General features: G+C 37.7%; 3 protein-coding genes across 7 annotated transcripts; 1 reads left to right on the top strand and 2 right to left on the bottom strand.

Annotated features, from left to right (window-relative positions):
* Positions 1–3,319: 3,319 nt before the first annotated feature.
* On the bottom strand, positions 3,320–14,800 carry RB195_020786 (uncharacterized protein; the record flags this gene model as incomplete). 3 transcript variants are annotated; one of them, XM_064189251.1, is made up of 14 exons in its annotated part: positions 3,320–3,448; positions 3,521–3,620; positions 3,698–3,747; positions 4,343–4,415; positions 4,642–4,730; positions 5,674–5,756; positions 8,937–9,045; positions 9,126–9,324; positions 9,388–9,475; positions 9,634–9,823; positions 9,891–9,977; positions 10,060–10,209; positions 11,750–11,910; positions 14,003–14,012. In XM_064189251.1, the coding sequence occupies 14 exons, from the start codon at positions 14,010–14,012 to the stop codon at positions 3,320–3,322; spliced, it is 1,518 nt and encodes a 505-aa protein (XP_064045131.1). The 3 variants fall into 3 exon arrangements, with proteins under 3 accessions (XP_064045131.1, XP_064045132.1, XP_064045130.1); XM_064189249.1 differs by lacking the exons at positions 3,320–3,448; positions 3,521–3,620; positions 3,698–3,747; ... (2 more) ...; positions 5,674–5,756; positions 14,003–14,012 and adding exons at positions 12,609–12,720; positions 14,639–14,800 and having other exon boundaries at positions 8,911–9,045; XM_064189250.1 differs by lacking the exons at positions 5,674–5,756; positions 8,937–9,045; positions 9,126–9,324; ... (4 more) ...; positions 11,750–11,910; positions 14,003–14,012 and having other exon boundaries at positions 4,642–4,721.
* A 3,720-nt stretch (positions 14,801–18,520) lies between these two features.
* On the top strand, positions 18,521–21,203 carry RB195_020785 (uncharacterized protein; the record flags this gene model as incomplete). 2 transcript variants are annotated; one of them, XM_013443203.2, is made up of 8 exons in its annotated part: positions 18,521–18,600; positions 18,684–18,747; positions 20,234–20,306; positions 20,376–20,468; positions 20,537–20,661; positions 20,719–20,803; positions 20,854–20,957; positions 21,123–21,203. In XM_013443203.2, the coding sequence occupies 8 exons, from the start codon at positions 18,521–18,523 to the stop codon at positions 21,201–21,203; spliced, it is 705 nt and encodes a 234-aa protein (XP_013298657.2). The 2 variants fall into 2 exon arrangements, with proteins under 2 accessions (XP_013298657.2, XP_064045129.1); XM_064189248.1 differs by having other exon boundaries at positions 18,536–18,600.
* Positions 21,204–22,994: 1,791 nt separating this feature from the next.
* On the bottom strand, positions 22,995–23,859 carry RB195_020784 (uncharacterized protein; the record flags this gene model as incomplete). Of its 2 annotated transcripts, none has more annotated exons than XM_064189246.1 (5): positions 22,995–23,178; positions 23,236–23,354; positions 23,428–23,571; positions 23,666–23,735; positions 23,798–23,859. In XM_064189246.1, 5 exons carry the CDS (start codon positions 23,857–23,859, stop codon positions 22,995–22,997), a joined length of 579 nt encoding a protein of 192 aa, XP_064045127.1. The 2 variants fall into 2 exon arrangements, with proteins under 2 accessions (XP_064045127.1, XP_064045128.1); XM_064189247.1 differs by having other exon boundaries at positions 23,798–23,808.
* Between the last annotated feature and the right edge of the window lie 2,992 nt (positions 23,860–26,851).

Below are 26,851 nucleotides of genomic sequence, written 5' to 3'. Positions count from 1 at the left end.
AAACAGCTGTGCAACTGTTGATTAAACAATGCAATCCACCAATCCTGCAATAGCGGAACTTTCGAAGGTTTTTCAAAAGACGAGAAAAAAAAACAAAATTGTTTGCGGCCGAACAACATTCTATGTACTGATTAGCTTCCAAAGAACTTTTAGAGAATTTTTCTTCCATTTTTTTCTGGAAATTCACACCATTCGATCCAAACTACTACTTAAACGATGTGCTTTTCAGGATGAATCGAGTCTCTTGTCAGTAATGATTTTTTCCTGAATAATGTATTTTTCTGTTCCCCTGCACAATTACTTTCAGTTTTTCCTAAGAATCTGCAGGAAAAATACTACGATATTGATGTTTTCCCCCCTCGTATTGCATTTTGCCCTTATTCTGGCGAAAAAAAAATAAAAGTAGTCTAGAAAATTAACATTGAGAGGTTCTTACATGCACCACATGAATATTTTGCATTGCGATTTTGCGTACCCAAACATAAAAATTTTACCACTTATTATTAATTATTTAAATATACATTATGTATTGTATTATTTATAAATTTATATATATATATATATATTATTTTTCTATATTGTATTATTATACATATTATTTTAATTCTAATTACAAATCTTAGCTGCACGTTTAAAACGACTTCTTCAGAAGTTTTCTGTTTTTTGAAATTTTTGTTGAGATATTCTAAGATCTTAATAGAAAATCAGATCATATCACTTGTAATAGTAACGAATTCTAGGATAATAGAGTATTCGCAGTTCATCGCAGGAAAAATCCATACTTTCTCTTCTTCTGCAAAAATTTTTAAACTGGTAACGAAAACGAGGGGGAGTCACGAAAATTAGCAACTATGTATGTATCAGCTGACAGAGACTTCGTACGAATGAGCTGCTCAAGTGTACAGTACACATGCGCTCATGATGTGGATATGTGCGTTCACTGTTCCCTCGCCCTCCGGATCCCCCGGATCACGTCCGACTATCACGTTCTCACATCGTGCAACTTGAGGTGAAGGTTTGCATGAGGGAAGAGGAGCACCAAAGAAAACACCTCAAAATCATTCGAGAACCTCAGAAAACAATGTTCGAGTGGCACCACTGCTGAACGCTGCTGACTGATGAAGCAGCTCTTCAGATAACAAGTTAGCCTCCTATTATTTTATTCAAAAAAATCTAACAAATTCTACAACGGTTTTATCCTGAAATAAAACATGAGAGGGGACAAATCCATAGCCATAGCTTTTATCTTGAATTAAAACATAAGACGGGACAAATTCGTAACCTTTAGTAAGAAATAAAACATGAGATGGGACAAATCCGTAGCCTTTAGTAGGAAATAAAACATGAGATGGGATTCCATATCAGAGATAGCTAAAATCATCCATAGCAGATAGCTAAAGAAAATTGGTAACTTTCCTACATAATCGATTTTCTACGATTCTAAAATATCCAAATTCCAAAAATTAGTATAACTGGTCTTCGCAGAACAAAAAATATATATAATGTTTTATAACTGCTTCACATCACCAACTTCTCTTCCACAGCGATTTTTGATTGCCACTCCAGGATTTTATGATTAGGATGCGATAACCAGGCTATATCGGAGGTGAAGCAACTCCTATAAAAAGAGATATAAAATACGAGTACAGAGCTCAATTGAAGTGACAGCAATGGAATTTAAAAAAAAGGATAAAGTGTAAGGTCTCCAGAGTATCAATCCGCTTGGGATACGCCAACGCATTTGACTTTAATTCGGAATCTTTGAGGTTTTATGGATGTTTCATATTCGCCTATACATTGACTTATTTGGCGCAGCCGATGTGCTAAATCAGAGTTTTTATCTAATTTAATTTAAACTAATTTAATTAGTTTCATTTATGGGATCCTAAAAAATAATCCGAAGTCAAATTTACTCTTTTTTCCACTTATCTTTTTACTTTACGATCTACGAAACTGAGGAGTGAGAGATCCTCAATACGGCATTCACGAATGATGAACAGCAAATGGTGGAAGAGTGCAGTATTATGGCGGCAGAAGAAAACCAGAATTTTTATCCACGAAAAAAAAATTCAAATAAAAAAGAACCGAAACCAACGAAAACACAGGATCGTGTCAAGCATCGTGGTAACTTTTATGTAAGGATCCAGAACCTTTCAAAGGAATCACTCCACGAATCTGAAGTGGTACGGATTTTAGGTGGAGTGCTCTTATACGAGATCGTAGATTATGGATAGAGAGGTGATTCCGTCCATTTCTTCCTAATTCCCGTAAAAAAACGGTCCGGAAGATGCGGCGCGTACACACGGCTGGCGAGCTCCAATCGAACTCGTTGCGGAAAGTAGCGCGCCGGAACGCTCGAAATCGTTTCGTCCGGGGCGTTTTTTACGGTGCTTAGGAAGAAATGGACGGAATCACCCTCTTTTCTATGATCTACGATCTCGTACACGAATACACCAGCTGAAATCCGTACCACCTCAGATTCGTGAGGTGATGCCTTTAAAGACTCATTCACAATCAATCAGCAATCGTGTCGAGAACCACAGTGTCACAATTTTTGCTACATCTTCATTTTACTCGTCTAATGAACGACCGTATTAAATGGCTGTGAAGATGCGATCACACCACAGAATCCATGTGATCGACCTCTTATTATCGGGAAGAAAATCCAGAAATTGTTTACTGTTAAATTACTGTGGTCATTATCTCATCTTTGTTGCTTTTGATCAGAACTCGACGAACTAAACACAACAATGATGGCCAGGTGTCTCAGTGCACGGAACAGAGCCAATGAAAACAACGGAACGTGTCAAAGCAACGAGAAATGATCTCACGGTAAGGATTCACATGATCCTACAGACATTTTTAAGTACGTACAGTATGTACAGTATGTACATTACACACTATTCAATTGTTGTCGATCATCTTCAACTCTTAACGAGGGAAAAAAAACCATCAAAAACTGAGCACATCCACTAATTTTCTTTTTTTTCCATGGAGAAAGCCAACAAACGTATTCCTGAATCTCTGAATCGGGCAGAAACATCTGATGGTAATTTTTTTTTTGAATTTCTTTTTGCTTAAATTCTCCAACATGATATCTGCACCTTTATTTTTGCAGGAAAATAAAACCACATAAAATCATAAAAGCTCAGATATGAATAACCACACACACACACTCAATACTAAGTCGATAATTTAAAAATATAAAATATGTTTCGTTTTAATGTGATGATTTCTATATACATAAAATTTCAGACAGTTCAGACACAAAACACATTGCAAAGAGTGAATTGATGTCACTATTGTCAATCAATACCGATCAATACCATCCCCATGTTTTCATGTCAGCGTACGCCTTCGCTAGTAATGCTTCCCATTCTTTTTTCTGCTCCGGTGTCACTCCACCGGCATTTTTTTGCATTGCTGCCAGGAATGCATCCGTCACTTTCTGCAACAATACAAATCAATACGGATCAATAAAATATTCGAAATATTTAATAAATAATATGAATGTGCTAACGTTGAATTCGTTCATCGGAACATTATTGTCGCTGAATGTCTCCTTAAAACTGCTCAACGCACTACGCCATTGTCGATCATCGTTCATCACATCGGGAAGCCTCAAAAATACGGATATTGTGCGGTATTGATTGATTCAAGACTACAGAATCGACCGAAGAAAATAGTAAAGAAATACCTGAAAAAGAATTGCAGCTCCTGTTGTCCTAGCATGATGAATTTTTGAGCCTACAAAGAAAAACATTGCTCTCGTAATGATTTTATAAAAACAACGTTATGACCGTACGTGTTTATACAATGGATTTTAACGAGCGGAAATGATCAATAACCATGTTTTGCATTTATTGAAACCATATTTTAATTATTTCCTAATTTTTAACGCATTTGTTTTCGTTAACTGCGAGAAAATGAGGTCCAGAGGTCACGGCTTCTCGGTTTCTCGGAGCGAAAACGGAAATACAGTTTCAAACATGATAATTGGTGACACAAACTTGTCGCTGGAAACCACTTTTAGCATTGGAGCGCGAAATTGCATTCGCATTCAATGCGTTCTGGACTCATTCGCCATTTTAACAAGGATCCATGGAATCGCGATATCACAACGGTTCGTTTACCATTTTATCTTATATTTTTATGCTCTCTGGACCAATTTCAGTCTCCACCCGCAATTTTTCCTCAGTTTCCCTGAACTATTGCTGCGCGAAATTTGAAAAAAAAAACACAATTTTGTGATAACGCTTGATTTCTTCTAAATGAAGTGCGAATTAAATTATTAACATTTAAATGAATTTGCTTTTAAATGAATTTAAGAACTTTCGCTTACCTTTGGAATACTGTCCGGATCGATATCCTCAGCATCATAGTACTTTGCAATCTCCGGATGAAGCGTAAATAACCTGAAATTTGAAAATTGACCTAAATAAACAACATTTCTCTGGACGTCTGCGTTTCTGTCTTAAGAAACATATCTCGTTTCTGATGCTCTCTCTCTGTTTTCTACACTAAGAAATTCGTAAAACAAATAATAAAGCGCATCCTGGGTCATTGAATTTGTTTGGCTTCCTTGAGATAATTTTCTAAAAAAATTTAATTTTTAAATCAATGTGTTGGGGAAAAACTCACTGTTTATGGTATTCTCCTGCAGTGTCGCGCGTCAGCTTGTACTGACTTGCATGTTTCTTGAGCAGATCCGTGTTAACCATGGGGTTAGTCTAGATATAATATTTTTAATACCCTTAGTGCAGTCAAGCTGTTTAACGATCGACAATGACGAAGTAGCTTTAAGACTTTCGGATCGATAATTGATTGCATGGAGCAAACTGTGAGAAACTTTCATCTTAGCGTTTAGGTGAAAACGAATGATGGCTGCAACTGTTCCATCAAAAAAATCCTTTCAGGTATTTATGCGGAAGGGAAATTTATTTATTTTCTTCCGGTCTCCGCTATTATAGTAGTATTCCCTTATTATTTATATTATTTATTCTTTGGATACACTAAATTAAAACACTTATGTTCCGGACTTACACAAAAAAAGCTGTGGGGATTCCGAGATTATTTTTTTTTAGGTTCCAAAATACATTTAATTCCATACCACTGGAAGTGGAAGAATTCTAAGAATTATCGTGGAACTAAATCAAAAAGAAAAGCAAGAAGGAGTATTGTGGAAATTTTCCAAAATAACAGAAAAATCAACAGAATTGAGAGTTCACCAAAGAATGCTCCCATAATTGCATGCAAATCCAAAAACATTGCCGCACTAGGTGAGTTTTTCTATTATTAAGCTCCAAATTTTTCTGGATGGGAGCAATTCTTATTCACCTCAGCCTTGCCGAAGATGTTCGGTAGCTAAAGAAAAAATTTTCTATCGAAACCAATATGATACTGTGTAGGCGAAATTAATGTTTCTTCCGGGATTTTTTTTTTGTTCTCGCATTAATTTCAGGGTAGTGAACTTTGTGAATCACATGTTTAGATTATGACAGTTTTTCTTGGAGAAAAATTACAGCATTGAAATTAGAAATTTTTTTTTTCTCGATGGAGTGGAACTTTACCGAGCGAAAACGTGATTGTTGTTGATAGAAGAAGGAGAATATTTAAATTCAAAGTATTTGGTCGAAAAAGTAAAGTTCTAGAGCTGATTTCAACTAGAACTACCTTTAGATTAACCGGAAAAGAGGTCACGAAAAATCCCCAAAGCTTTACAGTATATCTTATGAGGAAATTGGTCGGCCGGGAAGCTGAAGCCGAAGAATAGGCCGACCGCCGCCGTTGATGTGCTGCATCGGTGCGAAATGCACACACTCACACAGTTGTCTCGCCGAAGATTACTCCGCCCCTTCATCCTGACTAGATGTTCGGCTGCTCGAATAAAAACGTCATCCCCCCGACGAAAAATTGTTGAATCCGTCACATGGTACACACTTAAGTCACGTTCTCCGCATTTACTGGAACTTTGAACGATTTTCCAGCGTCGTACGTTAGGATTTGTGTTTCAGTGCAACTCACATCCTTTTTTTTATGGATTTGAATTCTGCTCAGATAACTATTTGGCTGAATTATGAAAGGATGATAGGGGTAGATTTATGTTTTTTTCCCCTTTTATTTGCTCACAGTTTGTTTTTAAAATAAAGAATTCCAGAAAGAAAGTTGTTGGAGCCTTCCTCATTTTCTTTATTTTTCCATCTCTTCCTAAAGACTACAGTAATCCCGAACACAAATGTGCTTTGTCCAAAGTTTTCCTGTGAGGATACACTAATCCATAACACTTAGTGTACTGCTACTGATCTATTTATTTACCTACTTCCCACACTGCGAAAGAGATTCGTTGCCGGAATAAATGTGAGGATCCGGAACGAAATAAAGGGAACAATTTCAAAACAGAAAATACGTAAGAGTAAGCTATGTTCGAAGGCATTGCACCACAAAATTGACCATGTTGGGATCTTTCCAGGGAAAGATAGAGTTCAGGATCGGGATGAGTTGTTCGGCACGAGGGTGGAGTCTCGTTCAATCCCTTTAAGCTTCCCTAAAAAGCGGCCGGTGGAATCTACTTCGGATTAGAATTTTCCAACGATGCACTTTAGAACACTACCCATGTACACGCGCCGGTTTCCCTAACAGCTTATCCTTTCGCATTAATCGAGTGGACTGCTGGAGAAACTTTTTTTTCTCGATTTTCGTCCTCTTGCTTGCAGACGCTGCGCTCGTTGTAACGTGCCTCGTAGGTAATTTCGTACTCGATGACTGATTTCCCACGCCGTTTTTTCTTTAGGAAGATTGGAGAAAATCGAATGTGAACACCCTCATACTCTTAATTTCTACCCCTAGCGCTTTTTTTCTGTCGTGGAAATCCCAACAGTCAATTTTGTGGTACGCTGAATATGATCGTAGATTTCAGGAATCTCCGGGAGTAATACACAATTGTAGAAGATCGGCGATTAGTATGTGGTGCGTAGAGTTTTGCAAACACTTTGTCCTTGTTGTAGCGTTTATACTTTAGAATCTCTTTGGATGTCCACCACTAAGGGATCGATATAATTTCTCATAGCTTAGAAGGACTTGATATATGTCAGGACCATGTGTATCTAAAGCTCCAATCGCTAAGGATCGGCGACATCCGCAGTCTGCATCTTAAAAACGTTGCGAATTTTTAGGTTATCCTCAATTCTTATTTGGTTATGTTCAACATTAACGCAGTTTTTTTTTTGCTTATTATTTACGAGAATTTTTCGGAATGTAACAGGTCTAATGTCCTAGAAATTTAAATTTAGAATTTATCTTTAAAGGGATTTAAGACTCTTCATATTAGCACTGTTGATTTTATTAATTTCTAATTTAATAAAACAGAAATGATGCATAATATAAATTTATTCGTGTTTAATAACTAAACAGAGCAATGCAGCTACCCCTATACTATGTTTTGTGGAAATGAGTACATCTGCAAACAATGCGATGCACAACTGTCTACTGGATCATGATGCCTGGAGAGGCCCTGTGCCGGATTTCTCGACTATAAGCTTTTTTTACCGTCCTACATCTCCACTCGGTACGACCACGAATAGGATGAAGCGCAAAAAAAAAACTTTCTTCAAAAACAAGGCATCAAACAAGGAAGAAAAAAAAACGAGAAAGTTGAGGTTCCGCGAACACAACAGCTGTGAAAATTTCGGCCACATACCCCTCATTAGAAAAAAAAAAGATGAGATGGACGAGGAAGCATAGTTCGTCAAAGCTCTTTTTTTTTTCAGCAACACTTCTTACGTGGCCGTGCAGCATGGATTCCGCCGTATTCACTTCGGAATCGAACGAAGAGCTCCGAGTGAAAATCGACAAGTTCATTTATTGAGTAGAATTTTAAGGGAAATGCGAGCGTAGTTGGAAAAAAATCCCTAGGTCGATCGTAAACAATTTGGTTGCAAGAAAACGCAATGAAACCTTGACAGTAGGTTTCGAGGGCTTCAGGATGCTCGGCTCCCAAAGACGCATTTTCCCTAGACGACTTATCCGATCGCTCAGTGCGTCAAATTCTTCAGGAGGACCTTCGTTTCCATCCGTAGAAGATGCTTATTGTGCAAGAATTGACACTCGACTAGCACTCACTAAATCTGACGCGCTGTGATTTTTTATGCCCGCATATCCCGGTTTCCAAACATACACTACAAATCTGATTCAGCTGAATAAAATGATTTGCTAAAAAATTGAACTTCAAAAATAAAATAAATCAAAATATTTAGATGGAGATGTTGGGCCGTAAGAAAATTACTTCAGAAATTTGCTGCGTTGGATTCGGAAAGGCGAGCTATACCTTCAAAATATGCTGTTTGAAATGTTACGATTTAAAACTGTGTTACTTCAGTCAAAAGAATTAAATTTTATCCGCCAACAAAATTTTTTTCTTCATTAGTCTTCGTATTTTAAAAAAAAAGTGAGTTCTTCTCCGTCAGTCTCGTTAAAAAAAATGAAAATTCGAGGAGGCATCTACGGAAGAAGGATGTTTCCTACGAAGTGAATTAATCGAAATATTGTGTTTATTCTGAGGAGCGGATTTTACACAAAGGCTGAGCTGTAAAGTTGTTGAACAAAAAAAAAACCCTATGAGGTCTAATCTATGAACACCCGAGGTTTCAGGAAGGACTGCATCCTTGTCGCGTTCCGGAAGGTGGTCACCTTCTGATCAATCCAATATTGAGCAAAATGACTTAAATCGGTTCCGATGCAACACGCACCATTTGAGAAAGACCACACATATTTCCTAACTAGTTTTCTTTTTTTTTCAAACCAATACTATATCATCCTCATACCTTTTAATGTAATTTACAATAATCCATGTTAATTTTTTTTCCACAGAAAATATGTAGATATTTGGTGTTATGTGAAAAAGAAACATTTTATTTATAGCGCATAAGGTTTGGATGTACCAGGTGGATCAAAATACCCTACAGCAGGATTGCCAGCAGCTGCTGGCTGTGGACCTCCTGGTGGACCTTCCTGAGGTTTTTCCGCCGATTTCTTACCTTCATCAGGTGTCTGAAAGATAGAAATTGATAGCTTAATATGAAAATTCGAGAAATACAACCCAAAGCACACGAGTCAATAAAAATATCCACCTTCTCTTGCGGTTCTTCCACCAATGGTACTGCTGTGATACGATAGAAAAACCTTTTGTACCAAACAAAAAAGGCGACAATCAGAAAAAATGACACGGCGTTGAGGCATCCCATTATAACAATCACACAAATGAGTCTCTTAGATTTTTGTTTTTTTCTCTTTAAATCTTTTTCACTTGGTTTTTGTTCTGGATACATTCTGAAAAAGTGACATCTATCCTCTGTAGAAGAATTAGTATACAAAGAAATAAGTAGAACACACTTATCGAATTCGTCATCAAATTCCTTCCACCTATCAAATATGGCAACTTCTGCCAATTCTGGTTTGGGAACCGCCGGCATTTTCGATTCTAAAATAAAATATATTTGCTCATCGCTCACTATGCTTCAACAAAACAAGTTTTTACGCTTTACTTAGGCTCTAGAACCTCACTCTATTAAAAATGAATATGGGAACTTTCTTTCCGTTTCCTATTCTTTACCCATCAATCCTGAAGAACTAACTCACCTAACCCAAAATTTCTTCTCATTTCAGTAATAATAGCATGAAGAAAGAGGTCTCTTTGTTCTAGATTATCGTAAAAAGTGTCAAAGGCGTTGTTGAAAATTGATTTCAGTATGTCGGTTTGTTCTTTGTTCACATCTTTATCCGCAGGCGTCTTCGGTTGATTAAATTTATAAATTCCCACAAGAAAAGCCTAGAAAACGAAAATATCCCACTGTCATCCACATTGTTCCTAAAAAAAAATTCATGTTTTCCATTACCAAAAGATCTAGTGGTTTCTTAAAGCAGGCGTCGGAACGACAAACACAAAGAACACCCATGGATCCAACATGACAGAACGGCCTCATCTAAAAAAAAATTAAGAAACTAGGAAAGTTGGTGTACACGAAGAAAACTCGAAAAAAACAAATCAGAATAGCTTGCTCGTACCTTGAACAAATAATCCTTTGGGATGTATACAGGGCGAAGTACTATGTCATACAATACGATATCCGTGGATATTCCAGATGCAGTATCTTCGCCGAAAATGATTACGGCTTCGCATACAGGGGCCATTTTTTCAAATTTTGTTTTATAAACCTGAAGCACTAGAATTTAATTCTAACAACAATATGTATGTAAGGAATCCATTTGGAGTTTTATTGGATGCTACAGTGTTCCTGATTGTCTTTTCCTAACATCCGGAGTTTGGTTTGAAAAAATGTATAATTTCGAAATTAAGTGTACTCAGTGTAGTCACATCTCTTCAGAGAATAGCGTCTATAGAATCTAATCGTTTCAGGATCAATCTCCTCAGCGATCGATACGGATTTTTCATGTAATTACGCCTATTTCAATTACGCGATTATCATAGAATTTCTGGTTAACACCAATTAGTCCTCTAAAATACACAAGTTTCTCCTTCTGTTAAATTTCTCTTTCCAAGGGGTGAGTGTAGCGCAGTCGGTAAAAGGTTCCGCTGTTTCTGCACGATCGACGAGTGGTTCGAATCCGCCCTAGCATTTCATTGCTCTGGGGTCGATAAATTGGTGCCAAACTTGTCTGGAAGGATAAAAGCACTGGCTTGAGGCATAAAGTAGCCCCCGAAAGTCATTCTACGGTCTAATTACGCGTTCGTAAATTTCAAACGATTCTGAATCTGAATGGAACGTGTGCTTCCAGTGCGGATTGATTAACGACAGACACTTTACCTCTTATCCACAGTTTATCATTTTATCCTATACGAAAAGTCTTCCTTATCATAAAGTGTATAAGTGTTAAAATTAGAGTTTTATGTCAAAGTGGCTCTCACTGAATTCTTCTAACATCTTCTACATTATCCTTTCCAAATAAAACTGGCTGTTTGAAGGCATCACTCCACGAATCTGAGGTGGTACGGATTTCAGGTGGGGTATTCGTATACGGGGTAGTATATTATAGAGAAGGGGTCATTCCGTAAATTTCTTCCTAACTGCCGTAAAAAACGGCCCGGAAGATACGGCTTCAAACGTTTCGGCGCACTATTTTCTACAAGGAGTTCGATTGCGGAGTGCGCCAGCCGCGTGCGCACGCCGCCTCTTCCGGGCCATTTTTACGGCAGTTAGGTCGATGATGTTCATTTCATGTTAGCACATCATCCTGTGCTAATGGTTGTGGAAAAACAGGAGAAAATCCCATACTTTAATTAATATTTTCAAATTATGGCGGTATCGAAGGAACATAGGTGTTGTAAAATCAAGTTTGAATATCTCCTAAATGCAGCAGCGCCGCGTTTAGGAACTACAAACTCTTCCATTACCATGCCTAAGATCCTTTAAAAACTAAGAAATCGTTGTTTAAAAGAAGAAATTCAACTTAGTGAGTACCAAAAAAGTCTGAAATATATAACATAGTCTGAAACACGTAAACACTAAAAATTGTCGCACTTGGACAATCGCAGATATAATTCGGATTACCATCATCCTTCAATTTATAGTAGCATCGATAGGAGCACCGATGCAGCCAAAGTTGTCACTTACGTTTTCTTCTGGTCTCTTTTTTTTTCTAGATTTTCAAATATGTTGGAAGAACTGAGCACTGTCACGTCTATATTCTACTCTACTTCTATCAACATCGTCAGTTTCGTGATAAGAGAACTCACCTTAACTGGCTTTACTTGAGTAGCATTGCGACGAGGATCGAATCTACCTCTCGCACATTTATCGACAGGTACCAACGTTTTAAAAAAAGATTCTCTTTCGAATTTTTTCATTGTTTCAACGTATTCGTAGAGGAATATCATCCATAAATAAGCGAAAATTGCTGAAACAGTAGGGAATCGAATGTTGTGCTGGAAGCAGTTATCCGGTCACGTTATTACGATCATTGTTAAAGGCATCACCCCACGAATCTGAGGTGTTACTGATTTCAAGTGGAGTATTCGTATACGGGGTCGTAGATTATGGAGAGGGGTGTGATTCCGTCTATTTCTTCCTAATTGCCGTAAAAAAAACGGCCCGGAAGATGCGGCGCATGCACGAGGCTGGCGCGCTCCAATCGAACTCCTTGTGGAAAATAGTGTGCCGGAACGCTCAAAGCCGCATCTTCCGGGCCGTTTTCTACGGCAATTAGGAAGAAATGGACGGAATCAACCTTCTCTCAATAATCTACGATCCCGTATACGAATACTCCACCTGAAATCCGTACCACCTCAGCAGAAAGGAATGGAAATCATTACAGTCGCGGTCGCATCACTCATCATCGTTCTTGTTCCCGTTAGAGAATGGTAGAATCGGCGCCGAAGTACATCACTCGCCCAACCGGGATGCATGTTTGATTATTGTAGGACAGATGGGAAGGTAGAGTGTGAATTTCATCAGAGAAAACGCACGTTGTGTTTTTCGGCAGATGTGTCGTAGCCACTAGATCGAAAAATGCTGGCAACAACTGTATATTGACCTTTAAAAACAGTATCTTCTAGGATCTCTCACAACCACAGCGGGCAGCAACTGTTGAACTACCTCTCTCTCTCGAGTGATCATCATTAGAATCGGAGAACCAGTGCTGTCCTACTGTACCTTTATTCGACGTCTCCAAAGCAGCCACACTGTAAGCGAATTGGTAGTCGTTCACCTAATCGCGTCGCTAGGATCCAAATCAAGCGGTAATACCGGCACGAACAATTTGAATCCAACGATTCCCCAGTAGATTTTTTTGATTTCGACACAAAACATTGATTCTTCGCCATAATAAATCTCTAGTTTTGCAACTGATCGCAAACACTTCTGTCACAATCCTTCGCAGAAGTGAAGTTTTCTTATTTCTTCCTGTTGTTCCCGTTTCTAATCCATTTCCACCTGGGATGCTTCAAAGGCAGCGTGTAACGATTTAAACGTGGTGCGGAACCCATTGCGAGATCTCAGGTAGTAGATTGCAGAATCCAGCGTAGCAGCGCTCATCTTTCAGTAATCGTCGTGAAAGACGGCGTGGGAATCGCTTTAGTTTCTATGAGGTAGGCTAGAACCTGCTTCTATGTACACGTTCAGATCTCCACGACAGCCTATTCGTTTGTCTAACTTGAATAGGGTCGGATGTAGACATCACTAATCCTCGACGCTCTGACTTGGATGCGGTGCATGCACGAGAGTGGCGCGATGAAGCTGAAATCGTAGTGGAAAAAACCGGCGTCTTCCACGCTTTTTCACGACGATCAGGGAGGTGTGAGCGGAAACACCCTCCATTCCGCCATAGGTACGATGGGAAGGAGCCGGACCCTCCTCGGGTGAAGGAGATATAGCTCATAGGCTGCAGCGGGAGTGGTGAGAATCCCTTCGCAAACGTCCAAACGTAAAGGGGTCCCTTTGCCGACCGTTCAAAAGTGACGGGGGTGCTTTCGCCAACTGTCCAAAAGTGTGAAGGGGTCGGAACACTGGTTCTGACTATCGTATCAATGGGTCCCGCAGTCCACTATCCAAACTCTCCACGCTTCCGCTGTAGGTTCCGCACCACGTTAAAATCGTTGTTCGAAAAAAGTCGCCGCCTATGGCAGTTCATACTTTGCGAATATGCCGCAACCTCAGATAATGCTTGCAGTCATACATGTTCTATCATGTATGGCTCACCTCCCAAACAAGTAAGAATATCTCCCAAACAAGTGAGAACGTGAAAGAACATGTAAGCGCACATTACCTGAAGTCGTGGAACTTTCGCATGGTGCGAATTCTATCATTCTCCCTGATTCTAAGGCGCGCTGCTAGTTGTGCCAACTTTTCTTATGTATTAGCCTAAGCGAAGCTCCTACGCTGGAGATCTATCTACACATAAGGACCGATTCATCTGCGGTTGGACGACTGATCGCGATTTGACCCATACGACTGCACCTAAACCATTGAGCAGTGTTAATGACTATACTCACCATACTTCATTTTCGATGAGCTACCAACGTCTTCCTACCGCGCAGTAAGAAATGAGTCCTACTCTAGCAATGTTTTCAAATAATATTTTCTTTACTTCTACCACTTAATAGTTTATCAACTTTTTCTCGTGTTAACAGTGGTGAAGTGCACATCTGCTTCATTTCTTGTGAATATGAGCAGAATGTGCAACAGCGGCGGAGTTACAATAAGAATAGAAGTATCTCCTGTATCACCTGTGCTTTCTTTGTTCATCGAGCTCCAGCGGGCACCAGTAATACTTTCATTTGTCCCGATCGCGCGCAACGGTTGCCCCGTGACTTCCCTTCTCACGAGCGAAGAGCATCGTATTTTTTGAAGGACTTCGTAAATAGGCCTGAACATCGGGTCGGCGGTCTTCCTGCGGTACGTTTGATGTCGCGAGGTATCTAGTCGCTGGTCTAACGATTGTCGTTGAAAAGCACCTGATTTTACTTTCCTCGGCGTATGGGAAGGGTCTCTGATCTTCGATCGGTGACGTACGAGTGAACTACGAATCCTTTCTTTCAGCTGCGTGAAGCAGGTTACTCCTAGCATCACCCTTTCAATTCCGCGGTTTATGACGCTGATCGCATTTTCCTCCTGTATGCGAAACCCACACGTTTCTGAAGCGTATGTAAAAGCAGCGAGAACGGGAATGTGAACACATGAGCACGAAGCTCTATTTTCTTAACCCTCTTCACTACAACCTCGATGCACTTATATGCTGCCACAGCCGCTCGTTTCCTATTGCCCAGCTCGAAGATCAAGTCGTTTATCATGTTGATTTCCTGACCTAGATATACATAGCTGAAGCATTCAGATATACTCGTTCCATTGAGCATGGATGGGGCATCAGAAACCCATCCGCTGCCAATGAGCAACGTCTCTTAGGTTATGTTTTATGTTCTTTCTATCCTGTTTAGGTTTACTCTGTTAAAAGTTTGTAGATGGCAGACAGTAAGCAGATTGGGCGATAGTTGACGATGTCAGGTGGGTCTCCTTTCTTGTACAACAGCACGGTTCTGCTGGTTTTCTACTGCTGTGGAACCTTGCATCCCGACAGATAACGAGTGGTGGGCCTCGTTAGCGTGTTGATGAGGACTGACGATAGGCTCTTCAAATGTTCAGAGTTGATTCTGTCGGGACCGGGTGAAGTATGATTTGTCACCGACATGATGGCGTATCATAATTCGTAAGGGAGGACCTCTAGAATGACATGTTCATCCTTCCTCAGATGGTGAGAAGGCAGGCAAACGTGGCTATCGAAGAGATGTGAGTAGAAATCGTGAATGACCTTCTCCATCCCTCTTCTCGATGATTCAGTTACTCCACCCATATTCCGGAGAGGAGTCATTTTCACGTTTTGTTCCACAACTGGCAAAGTTTCAACTTTGTGAATTTCGCGGTTTTCTCGCCTCTCCGTGTGAAGGAAAATCTTTCTTAAAGGAGAAAGGTGAGGCGAAGCAAACGATTCACATTGACTGACGCTGTAATCAATTTTTTCCTTGCGTAACACATCCGTTTCGAAGGGAACTTATTCTTCTAGGATAATCAACGATGCGGATCACGAATGTCCATGTGCACGATGCCCCCAGGCAACTGTCGACTCTATTGATCCTAACTTCCTTTTCTTGTATAGAAAGAACTTCGCCATCTGACGTTCCTACACGTGTTGATAGCAACTTGACGAGGAACATTTGAACGTCTTGGACCTTTTTACTATACACTTCAATTTGGTTATTGGTTGTTTAGCGCATTGCTTTCTCATACCATGGTTACGTCAAAACTGCTTGAAGGTTGGTACAATTGCGTAAGCGCATTTTGTTCAAAATAAAAGAAGTTATAACGAAAGATTCAGTCAAATGCACTGTTTTTGCTTACTAGCCCGCTCATATCATCATCATATCGTGATTCTTTTATTTGATTTCTCAGGAAACCGGAACAGCGAGTTTTTGAGAAGTCCAGCGGGTCATCCTGGGCTAATTTTGTTTATACAGACCATCTAATGTTCTACTCGTTCAGAGATATTGCGCTTCTGGCAATTAATGGGAAACCATTCAAATAACCCGGTTACGAAGTGTGAGCCCTAAAATCTCCTTTAGTACTTGGTTAATGTGTTGTTTCTAGTATTTTTTTAGCAAATGCAAAGCGTTTGCACAGCATGACACTCGAAACGGCACTGACACGAATCCGTTTTTCCGTCGATCTTTTTCTCTGGACTCACATCTAATTCCATGCTACGTCCCGCCATTTCCTGCCCGCTTTTGCACTTCTCACATCGATCGCTTTGTAGCCGCCTTTGTTTATATCGTCATATCGTGAGTCGTGACTCTATTCTAACCGTATGAAATTTTATTTATTTTGCTACTCTGAAGGAGTTTATCTTTCCATAGACAGTTTCATTGGAATTGAGCTTGCGATATCACATAGGCTGTGTTTTGTCTATTTTATGAAGGTATTTATCGAAGCAAAAGAAAAATATCCGCAATGAAATGCTTTTTCACACCCACAAAATATTATCCTAATAAAAAAGCCTAAGCCAAGCTATATGGAATGTTTTACAAGAAGTTGGATATCGTGTGGTTACGACCTTAATTGCCTAAATCGTTGCGAGATTGATGACCTCGATAAATTAACTTTTATGGATTCAACATGCATATTATGGCCAGTTAATTTATCTCCCAACTGCAAAAAAGAAAAAACAGATTGAAATCGAAAGGAATGAATGATGTCGAGGTGTTTTGCCAGAAAGTAGATCAAAACACTGAATATTTGATCAGACGGACATCTTGGATGTATGTATATCGCAAGATAAAAGTGAGAATGCTGAACGAATCTTTTTTCCACGAGTAGAAAGTGGTGAGGGTTTAGTCCATGAATAAATGAATACAAGCGTTCTCACGCTCAATTCCCCGTAGTAGTCTATACGAAAGTGCGTGAAACAGCTTAGACTGAACCAGTCTCCCCAACGATGCAACTTATTACGGTGAATAGAAGGACGACAGTTGTACAAATCACGTGTACGATTGTGTTTTTGTGTAGGTTGTGGAAATTCTGCTGCCTATTTGACTTATATTAAATGAATTGCAGACGTTAGACAATGACAGAGTTGCCCGTGTTCTATCGTGTAACAAGTTGCATTGTAGGGAAAATGAGTACAGCTAAGGTCATCTCAAGTGCTTTTTTCCCCAGATTACTAGGTGGATCTGAGCCAGATGGCGCTCCTCTGTGGTGAACTGCACCCTATATCGGTACCTACTCGTGGGCAGATCATAACGTTGTCGATTTCCTGACATCCTGCCTTCATGTCATGCCCAACTCTTTCCGTCTTTCATTCTTCTGCACGTTTTTTTTTCTTTCCCCGTCCTAAAGAAATGAGTACTCAACGCAAAGCAAAAAAAAATTCTACACACGTACATATATACAATAGTTCTTGACGAACTTCTAGTTCTAGCTTTCATCCATTAGTAGACCTAGTTCTGGATGGTCTACTAATGGACGAAAGCTATGTATAGCGTAAATCCACTGTTTCTTGCATTGTATCGGTTTTCTATACTCTTCTACACGTCTTTCTTCTAGTATGAGTTGTTGTTGTTTGAGTTTGTTTGAGTTGAGTTTGTGTTGAGTTTGTTTTTGGATTCTTGAAATAGATTTTAAGTTTTTTCCTAAAATATCAGCACCTCATTTGCTTTCAAATGCTATTTTTAGAATGTAATTTTGCCTACTCCCAGAAATTCCGACGGTTTTGCCACGGATTTTGGAGCAGAAGTTAGTAGCGGTGTTGTATTTCACTGGATAAATTCCGCATGAGACCTGCACTTTTATGAGTAGTGTCTTGTAAAAGACCTCCCCGTAAATGATGAAAAAAAAATCGAGATCCATTCCTTTTTTTGTACGCATCGGTTGAGGAAACTGTAGTCGTTAAAAAGATTTGTGAGAATTATACATGAGATTAGTAGCACTGGCTATCACTTTCATAAAGGAATTCATCAACGTTGGTACATTATTGATGTAGGTCAAAATTTTATGCTCCTGTTTTTTTGTATCATGTTTTCTTAGTGGCCTTATCAATGAAGATCATTGAAGCGATAATGTATCTAACTTTCAGGGACAGTAAAATTGACATATTTGAGAAACACACCACATTGATTCACAAAATTTCCTGAGTTTCTCCATTTCCTTTTTTTATCCGATTTTCTTTGATTCTTGTAATACTAGATACTGAGTTTCTTTCTTTTTTACCCGATTTTCTTTGATTTCCTGAAAAAAAAAACCAATGCACCCTTGATTTACAATCGATGGAGAACACCGGATGCACCTGAATCAATCAATTCACACACTGACCATTCAAAGACTTTGGCTTTTTTTCATTCGATTTTTTTTTTGGTACCATTTTGATATCTTTTTTTAAAACTCTTCTCACTTTATTGTAAATTTTCCCAAAGACTAAATCAATCACTAAATACAGTTTTGATTTACAGTGTTGGTAGCACCTGATCATGTTACTTTCAACGATGCTTCGATCTAATTACAACACTCGCGTTCAAGTGCTGAAAATTTGTCGTCGTATGTTGTCTTCGTGAGAATTTTCTCCATTTTCAAATTTTTATTGGTGTTTCATCGTTAAAGAGTTGTTTTTTTTTTTAAATAAAATCTCTTAAGGAGAGCCACAAAATACAAGCTGACCTATTTTGACGCTCGTGGAACAGCTGAAATCGCAAGACAGGTGAGCCTTACAATAGAAAAATATTGTTGCTGGAGCGTTATTTCGTTAGATCTGTGAAATTTTCTTATATTTTGCTTCTGTGATACCAGATATTACGTTTTTTTTTTATTTATCAAAGGGAGCGCCGCAAAAATATCCGTATTTACGGAAGGTTAGTCGGATGCGATTTGTTTCGATCGCTTTCCAGAGGGTACAATGAGGGCAAGAACCTCAATTTGATAACACGAATTCAAACCAGCACGAGCAAATCCAAAAAGTCCAAAATACAAAAGAGACCAATCATAAATATTCCAAATGTTTAAAACTCCAAGGCGTCCCGTAATTGTGGGGGAACAGGCGCACCCTCAAATTCAACCTCGTTTCTACCTCCTCGTTCCGAAATCCAGATGAGCGGATGAGTGCAACGCTTATGTTCCAGCACTGCTGTAAACATCCGAGTCAAACTACATAACGATGGCTCGTTTCGCTTCATAACGCTTAAGAGCGTAAATAATTGACAGGCGAAAACTGGTCCTCGATGCACACTTGGTTGTTTTTTTCCACCATTCAGAGTGATGTGGGAAATAGAAAGCAACGATTGTAACAAATCTTCAATTCAGAAAGTGAGTACTGTACTATACCCCCTCAAAAAATGGATTAGTTGTGAAACGTTCTAAACAAAAAAAAACGTTAGCTTAAGAAAACCGTTTTTCGTCATTTATATCGATTTTTTTCTTTTTAGTTCATAAAGTATCGCATCTTATCGATCTCTAGAGATCAAATATCCACATCATTCCTTTCATATAATTGTAGTTGTTTGGAATAATTTCATATTCGTTAAAAAATCCTTCCGTCTTCGTATATTCTGTCCCATTGTTGTCATAACGTCCCTTTTACGATTTAAATTTGTCGGAATCAGATTTCTCCACCACTTCCTTCTCAATTCTGCATGAATATGGATATTCCAACGAGTATAACTATGAGATAATTCTTTTCATGCCCCATTTTCACTTTTTTTTTAAATATGAAGCAGAAGTTCACTTGCTATCAGATAAAGCCTGAAGGGTGCCGTAATTGCAAAACGGACGGTAACAGTAACGAAAAAAGATTTTCTTAGAATTATTTGGTGGAATTACATTTTGAAAAACAAAAAATTGTTTACAAAAATGAGTAAATAGGAGCTCAGAGCAGCTTACCGCACCATCAATCGATCAACTACCCGGACAGAAGGAACGAGGATGTAACACGTCACTCCAATGTATGTATGAATGACTGCTAATTGACTACAGCAAGAGCATTGATGGTAAAATTCATAGTTCTGTACAAAATCCTTCTTATTTCTTTTCATTTTAAAACACAGTGTTGGGGACCAGTTCTCGCACTGCGGCGTCGTGCTTAATTTCGATTATTTAGCCCCGCTGGAATGATTTTGATGGAAGCTTACTTCCTAACGTTGCTCATTTAGCACTTAATTGTAACTAAGCTCTATGTAAAACGACTTTTTCAGCTTTTTGTCCTGGCCGCCGAACCATACGAGGATATTCGAGTTGATAAGGCCGATTGGATGAAACTCAAACCAGGTTTTGCGGTTTTTTTTTTGTTTCTGGAAGAAGTTCATCGGTTCCTGGTTCTAATCGCTCATTTTTTAGAAATGCCATTTGAACAGTTGCCTGTACTTGATGTGGATGGTAAACGCCTCGCACAGTCCTACGCTATTTGTCGTTTTTTGGCCAGACGGTTTGGTGGGACACACAAAGCGTTCCCTCTTCCAGGATCACTACAATACTAGAGTTATTTCGTTCTTTTCCAGGATACACTGGTAAGACACCGTTCGAGGAGGCTCTCGTGGATTCGGTAACAGATCAAATTAAAGACTACATGTTCGAAATAAGGCCGTTCCAAGTCATAGTTATGGGATTTGTGGCTGGTGACCTGGTAAGGTTGATCTGAGGATTCCAAAACTTTTCCATTCCTAAACCGTGTTTTTTTCAGGAAGCACTAAAAAAAGATTTATTTCTACCAGCACGAAAGAAATTGTTCAACTATATGAAGAAATTCTTGAACGAGAGCTCATCAGGTAAGTGGGCGTGGCGTCAAGTTAAAACACCGGACAACTGTCACTTCTAGGCTATCTGGTTGGCGATTCTCTGACTTGGGCAGATTTATATTTAGCGGAACATGTGGCGGTCTACGGAGAAATGTTTCCTGAAATGTTGGAAGGATTTCCTGAGGTTAAGCTTCAAAGTTTCTTTGATTTTAGTAGATTTATTCTCTTTCAGGTTGAAAAGTAACCCTACCAACTGAGGTGCTCTCTAAAATTAAGAATTAATGTTATTTAGAGATGTATGCTTACTTTCTGTTGTTCATATTCCATTTTTAAATATTTTTTCTTCTAGATTAAAGCTCACTCGCAAAAAGTTCGCAGCAACAAATTGCTGAAAAAATGGATAGCATCTCGACCAAGGACAAAATTCTAAGAAAAATATTTTTTTTTTCATTTTTACGAGCTTTTGTGTGATGGATTTGAAATTTATGCATGAATGTCATTAAATAATGGCATGAAATATTGGCTTTGTGTATCGTGACGGCTGTTTACTACTGTATCTCCCATTTTACTACCCATTCGTACTCGAATTGAACGCTGTTTCTTTTGTTGTGAATGTTTTTTTTTCCTTTTTCATCCTTTTTCATTTTTTTTTTCATGCGCGGAATAAAGAAGAAAATAAATGAAGCGTGTGGATTGTGGATCGCTTCCGCTTACTGCACTCAGTGCGTAACTGTTCCTCCGCGTCATGTATTCAAGAAATTGTTGGAATGAAGCAAGCATCCATATCATATTATATTTTTCCAATCTCCTGTAGATCTTCATGGATTGGTCCGTGAGATTGTTAACGTTAGGTGTTGTTTTCCTAGGAAAGACATTCTGATACATCTCTTTTCTACGCGTACTATTTGTGCTTTTTTTAGCTTGCAAATCTTTTTTTTTAATTTTTAATCTCATCCATGAAAGCATGTAGTGTCTTTGATGTCTTTTAAAAACAATGAAAGTAAAAAATGTACTATAAAAATATATAAAAATGTACTGTTCGCTTAAAAAAATTCAATGTTTCCCCTGAGAAGTTCTCCTTGAATTTTTCTCCCTTAAGTTTTCGCTTTTTTTTCTGTTATTCTTGTTATTTATACAAGAATGCAAAGCATTCCTTTTATTGCATGATTCTGTCGAATGCTTCTGAAATGAACGTATTGAATAAACAATAAAAAAACAAGATATGTTTTCTACCTGGAACTGTTCCATTCGTAAAGTTCTTCGTTTCTTTTTTTTACTAGTTTACCATCTTGTGAGGAATAGGAATCGTTTTTTTTTGGCCATTTCGTTTCGTTTAAAATTTATTGCTTATCCCAAATGAGTATGGTATACTGTTGAGGATTCGTGAAGGATTATTGTTGGAAAAAAATAGGGATTACCACTGACTTTAACACCCTTACTGATTAAGTGTATTCGAAATGTATGCACTGATGGAATCACTTGATCATAACTTCATGAAAAGTTCTAGATGATCCTTCTTGTCGTGGAAAACTCTCTGTACATCTTCTCAAATGTTTTAAATCACTCATGCTCTATGGATTTGAGTTCAATTCATGTAAAAAAATTTACGTACGTAAAACATGGCCACAGATATATTAAATTTATCCCTTCTCAAATGGACCTCGAAAGTAGAATTGGACCGGAAAAGCATAGATCACTAACCAGTCGCTGATATCCGCACATATCCATCTTTTTTATCCTTGAATCTTCTTTTTCGTCATCTTCTTGTATATCTACTTATTTTCAATGACAATAAAAATAGTTACATGCATCTTTATTTTCTTACAATTCATTTTTAATACAATAATTTCGTTTCCATCCTCTCTCTCCTCTCCATTACGGACCCAAATATTAGGGAGTTGACAATATTAATACATTAATAATAATAATAATAATAATAATAATAATAATAATAATAATAATAATAATAGCAAAATACCACACTTATATAGTATTACCAGTAAATAATAGGCGATAAAAATGCCAACCAAAATAACAAAACAAACCTCAGTTTTAATAATGGATAATAAAAGTAATAAACCCAAGGAATAAAATAAATAGGCGATAAAAATGCCAACATAGCACTAAAATAAACCAAAATACTTAATATATTTCTCACAAATAGTGTTCTATTGATATTAATACAAATTGATTGAAATTGATCGACACAACTCGTCGATCATTAAACCTCATCCGCTCGTTTCTCCACCAAAGTAGCGTTCTTCTCACAGATCGAGTAGAATTCCATGCCGCACGAATAGTAAAATGTGTACGAGTTCCCGACTTCACAGTTATAATGACCGACGCATCTAGCCACCGTGTTCATACCGTTATTCTCAGCACTTCTCGGTGAGCTCAGCCAATCCCTACAAGATAGCGCCGTCAATCAATATGCATGATTTTCACGGAGCAGCCGCACTCACAGTTTGGAGACTTCCAATCCGTCGGCTTCTGTTCTCCACTTCGCCTCCTTCACCTCATCCTCGTATCGGAGTCCAACCCATGTCCAATAGTTCAGCGGTGAATGCATCATCACTTCCAGCTGGAAAATAGATGAAGTAGCCGAACTATTTTAGGAATACAGTTGACGCTCACAGTTAGTTACGGTAGCTTACCCATTCCTCTACAGTATCCGCTACGAATAGTTTTGCTCCTCTTTCCGCACAACTGATCTCAGCTCGTGTGAAATCCATCTTTTTTAATTCCATATAGTAGCATGAATCGTGGTAACGCATCCAGCCATCCTGGCAACGAAGTAGCTGCAAAGAACTACCCATAATAGTTGCCCTTCATTTCATAGAGAGAAAGCTTAAAAAAGAAGAAAATGTTTTGGGAAAAAAAAACCTTGTTTACCTTATGAGAGGAGTCCCTTTTTGTAGGTAAGGATACGGTAAGACCGAGAATAAAAGCAATGAAAACAATCCTGAAAGCGACGAATTAGAAGAACAAATGAAATAGCACTTAAAAGAGATGAATCCTACTTACTTAGAGAGCATGATTCCTGATTTATTCCTAGGCCCGTGATGCACCCTTTTATAGGGCCTCATCCAGGGCCCATGACCTCATTATCAGCCCTACCTGGATCGGCACCTACTATTTAATTGCAGTTAGTAGCCTGAAGTAACTCCTCTGGCCAGAGATTGTGGCAGCGGTATCTTTCTCATCCCTCTGAGGTGTCCCCAGCAATGCTGAGGTGTAAAATTTCCCTTTATGGCACATCCGTTGGGTAGATGTTGACCTCGAAGATTGAGGGATACGGTGTCACCCTTGGATCCCTTCGAGGAAAAGGGTAAAGAGGAAAATAAAACTGAAAATTTTTGAGTATAACAAAATAGGACTTCTGTCGATTTTTATAAATTTAGCTTTTTAATTAATTAATTTTTATAAACATAATTTTATAATTTTTTTTATGATTTTTTATAACTTTTTAATTTTAATTTATAAAGCATACGGTGCAATTATGGTTGCAACCACTTCAAATTTAATTCACATTTATAAGTTCGAATCAATCAATGAATTGCAGAACACTTCTATTCCAATCAATCAATCAATCAATCAAAATTCTGCAGATACACCACATTTCTTACTTACTTTTCTGCCTTCTTTTCTTTTTTTTTTGATATTCGTTCAACTACCCTTGTCTTACTGTGTCATCAGTAGAAGTAAAGAAATGCAAGAATATTTTTAGAAAAATAATGGTGTGATAAACAAATATTTGTATTCAAATCGTATGACACACAGCATTTTTCTTCTTTATTGTTGGTTTTCTTAAAATGCTCGGACAAATAGATGATTCAGCATAAGGGAAGTTTTTAGGAGTTCGCCCATCTTTCAAGGAAAAATACGTCGATAGAACGGAAAGGCAAATGAGTAAAAATTAATTGTACGGTTCTATAACACAAACCAATTATTTACTTCTGGGATGTTTTACTTTTGAAAATTTCAGCCATCAAATGGTGAAAAAGTTGAAAAAGTTCATATTTTTTAATTTCCATTTAATCTCTTTTCGAGGATTTAATGCATAGTCATATTTAGTTCCTTTTTATTTATCAACTTCAGAAATTAAAATACTTTTTAATTTACTATGGTTCAACTATTTTGCAAATCCTTAACAGTTAAGTCGTAAAGAAGAAAAGAATTGTTTATAATTTATTTTAATAGTGCAGGTTATTGTCAGTCGTAAACTATGGAGAGTATCAAAATGTGGTAAAATTTTCTCTAACCTTATAAAAAATTCCCCCGTGTTACAGATTTAAATTTCTAGAAAAATTCAAAAATTTTCTGAAAGGTTTCTGATTCTCACGAAGGATTCTTATCGCTGGAAACTATAAGATCGAAAAAAAGTCTGAAATCTTGACAAGTGCATTGCAAAAAAAAAATTTGCAAAATCCAAGAGAGCACAACATCGTTTTCTTCCAGGAATGCGTTTTTTTCAACAAAAAAAAATGCAGCGAATGAATGCAACACTTTTAACGTTGACCTAGTGGTTGAGAGATGCTGCTTGCATTTTTCTGAGCCATCTCTTTCTGTTTGTCTTCTTGTGCTTCCAAATTTTCAAATATTTTTGAACTGGATATTTTGTTTTGGATTTTTTATACAGAACCACCACGAGCTCGTAGCTTATGGACATTCCCGAGATTTTCTTCAAATATCCCTCGCTAGAATTCTGGTACTAAAATACCAATTTAGTAGATGAAAGAAGAAAGAATAAAAGTAAAGGTAAAAATAGAGTAAAAAGAGGGAGAACTAAAAACTCCTTTAAAAAAATCCGAGTCTTTTAAGCAGAACAAAACCAGGAAGCCGGAGCGGATCCCTATAAATATAGCAAACACGGGTACGGGTAACTGTACACATCATTGAGTTCGTATTAGTATTTTTCCCTATTTCTATTATTTCCCTTTTCTATTTATTTATAATTTTTATTTATTTTAATTTTTGAATCCTTTGAATTCTATCGATCAAAAATGTGGATGTGCCTATTCACCAAAAAATTTTTTGCCATCCATTTTAAAACTGAAATCGTATTTTGGAGGAAGGTTCTAGAAGCGATAATGAGAATTGTCGTTGATGTATGAAAAAACTCGACTGGTTTGTTGCTGGTTTTGAACTATGGATCTTCTCCGTGTCCAAAAATGATGACAAATAGTGCAAAGAAAAGAATTTTCCACCCTGAGATATAAAAACATCCGCTTCATTGTTGCATGACTCGTCGCTTTAAGCGCTATCGTCCTATCTATCACCGTATAGACCATCAATTAAAGTGTTTTTTCTATTTTTAAAAAGAAACCCATAAAAATTCACTCTGCACATTTTAAATCGAACGAATGTCTCTCATCATTCCTTCATTGTTCATCTATGCTCTTGCATAATTCTCCACTGTTTCCATAGGCGTATAAGAATTTTTCAAAAATTTAAAATTAATTTTTCGTAAAAGCACAAATTGCTGCGGAAAACAGTAGCATTTACTCGTTGAACACAACTTTTTTGTTCGATAAAATTTCTCTTTTAGTTCTAATTTTTAATTTAACTCTATTAACTCAATTTTTTTTTAAATTAACGATAGTTTCTTGTGTTAACAATTCTACTAATTCTCAAATTGTTCTTCCATTCTTCGTTCGCCAAAACCGACCCAATAGAAGCTATTTTATATTATATATTTATATTTATTAACTATTACTGTTTTTACCATTTATTAATTATATTAATATTATTTTGATTTTTTAATCTTTTTATAATTATTAATTTATTATTTGTATTTTATGAATATATATTCATACTTTTTTTGCGAAAATGACTGAGAATAAAAGCTGTGTTTGCTATTCTCGGAAAGAGTGATTCAATTCAATCGAAAATTTTTGCAAAATCCTAAAAATTCCAACATTCTGTTGCGTTTATACCAAAATCAATTACTTTTACCTGTGAAATGTTCCTCCATTTCTTCTCCTTTAATAATAAAACGCTTTGCATTAAAATTCTCGTCAGCAAACGAATCCAGAAAAAAAGTAGCCACGAAAAGTGCAAGTTTCGTGACAGAAGCTA

Source organism: Necator americanus, chromosome II (assembly GCF_031761385.1).
Source record: "Necator americanus strain Aroian chromosome II, whole genome shotgun sequence".
NCBI classification, from domain to species: Eukaryota; Metazoa; Nematoda; class Chromadorea; order Rhabditida; family Ancylostomatidae; genus Necator; species Necator americanus.
The sequence above is the reverse complement of the archived record's forward strand: the minus strand, read 5'-3'. Positions and strand labels throughout refer to the sequence as shown.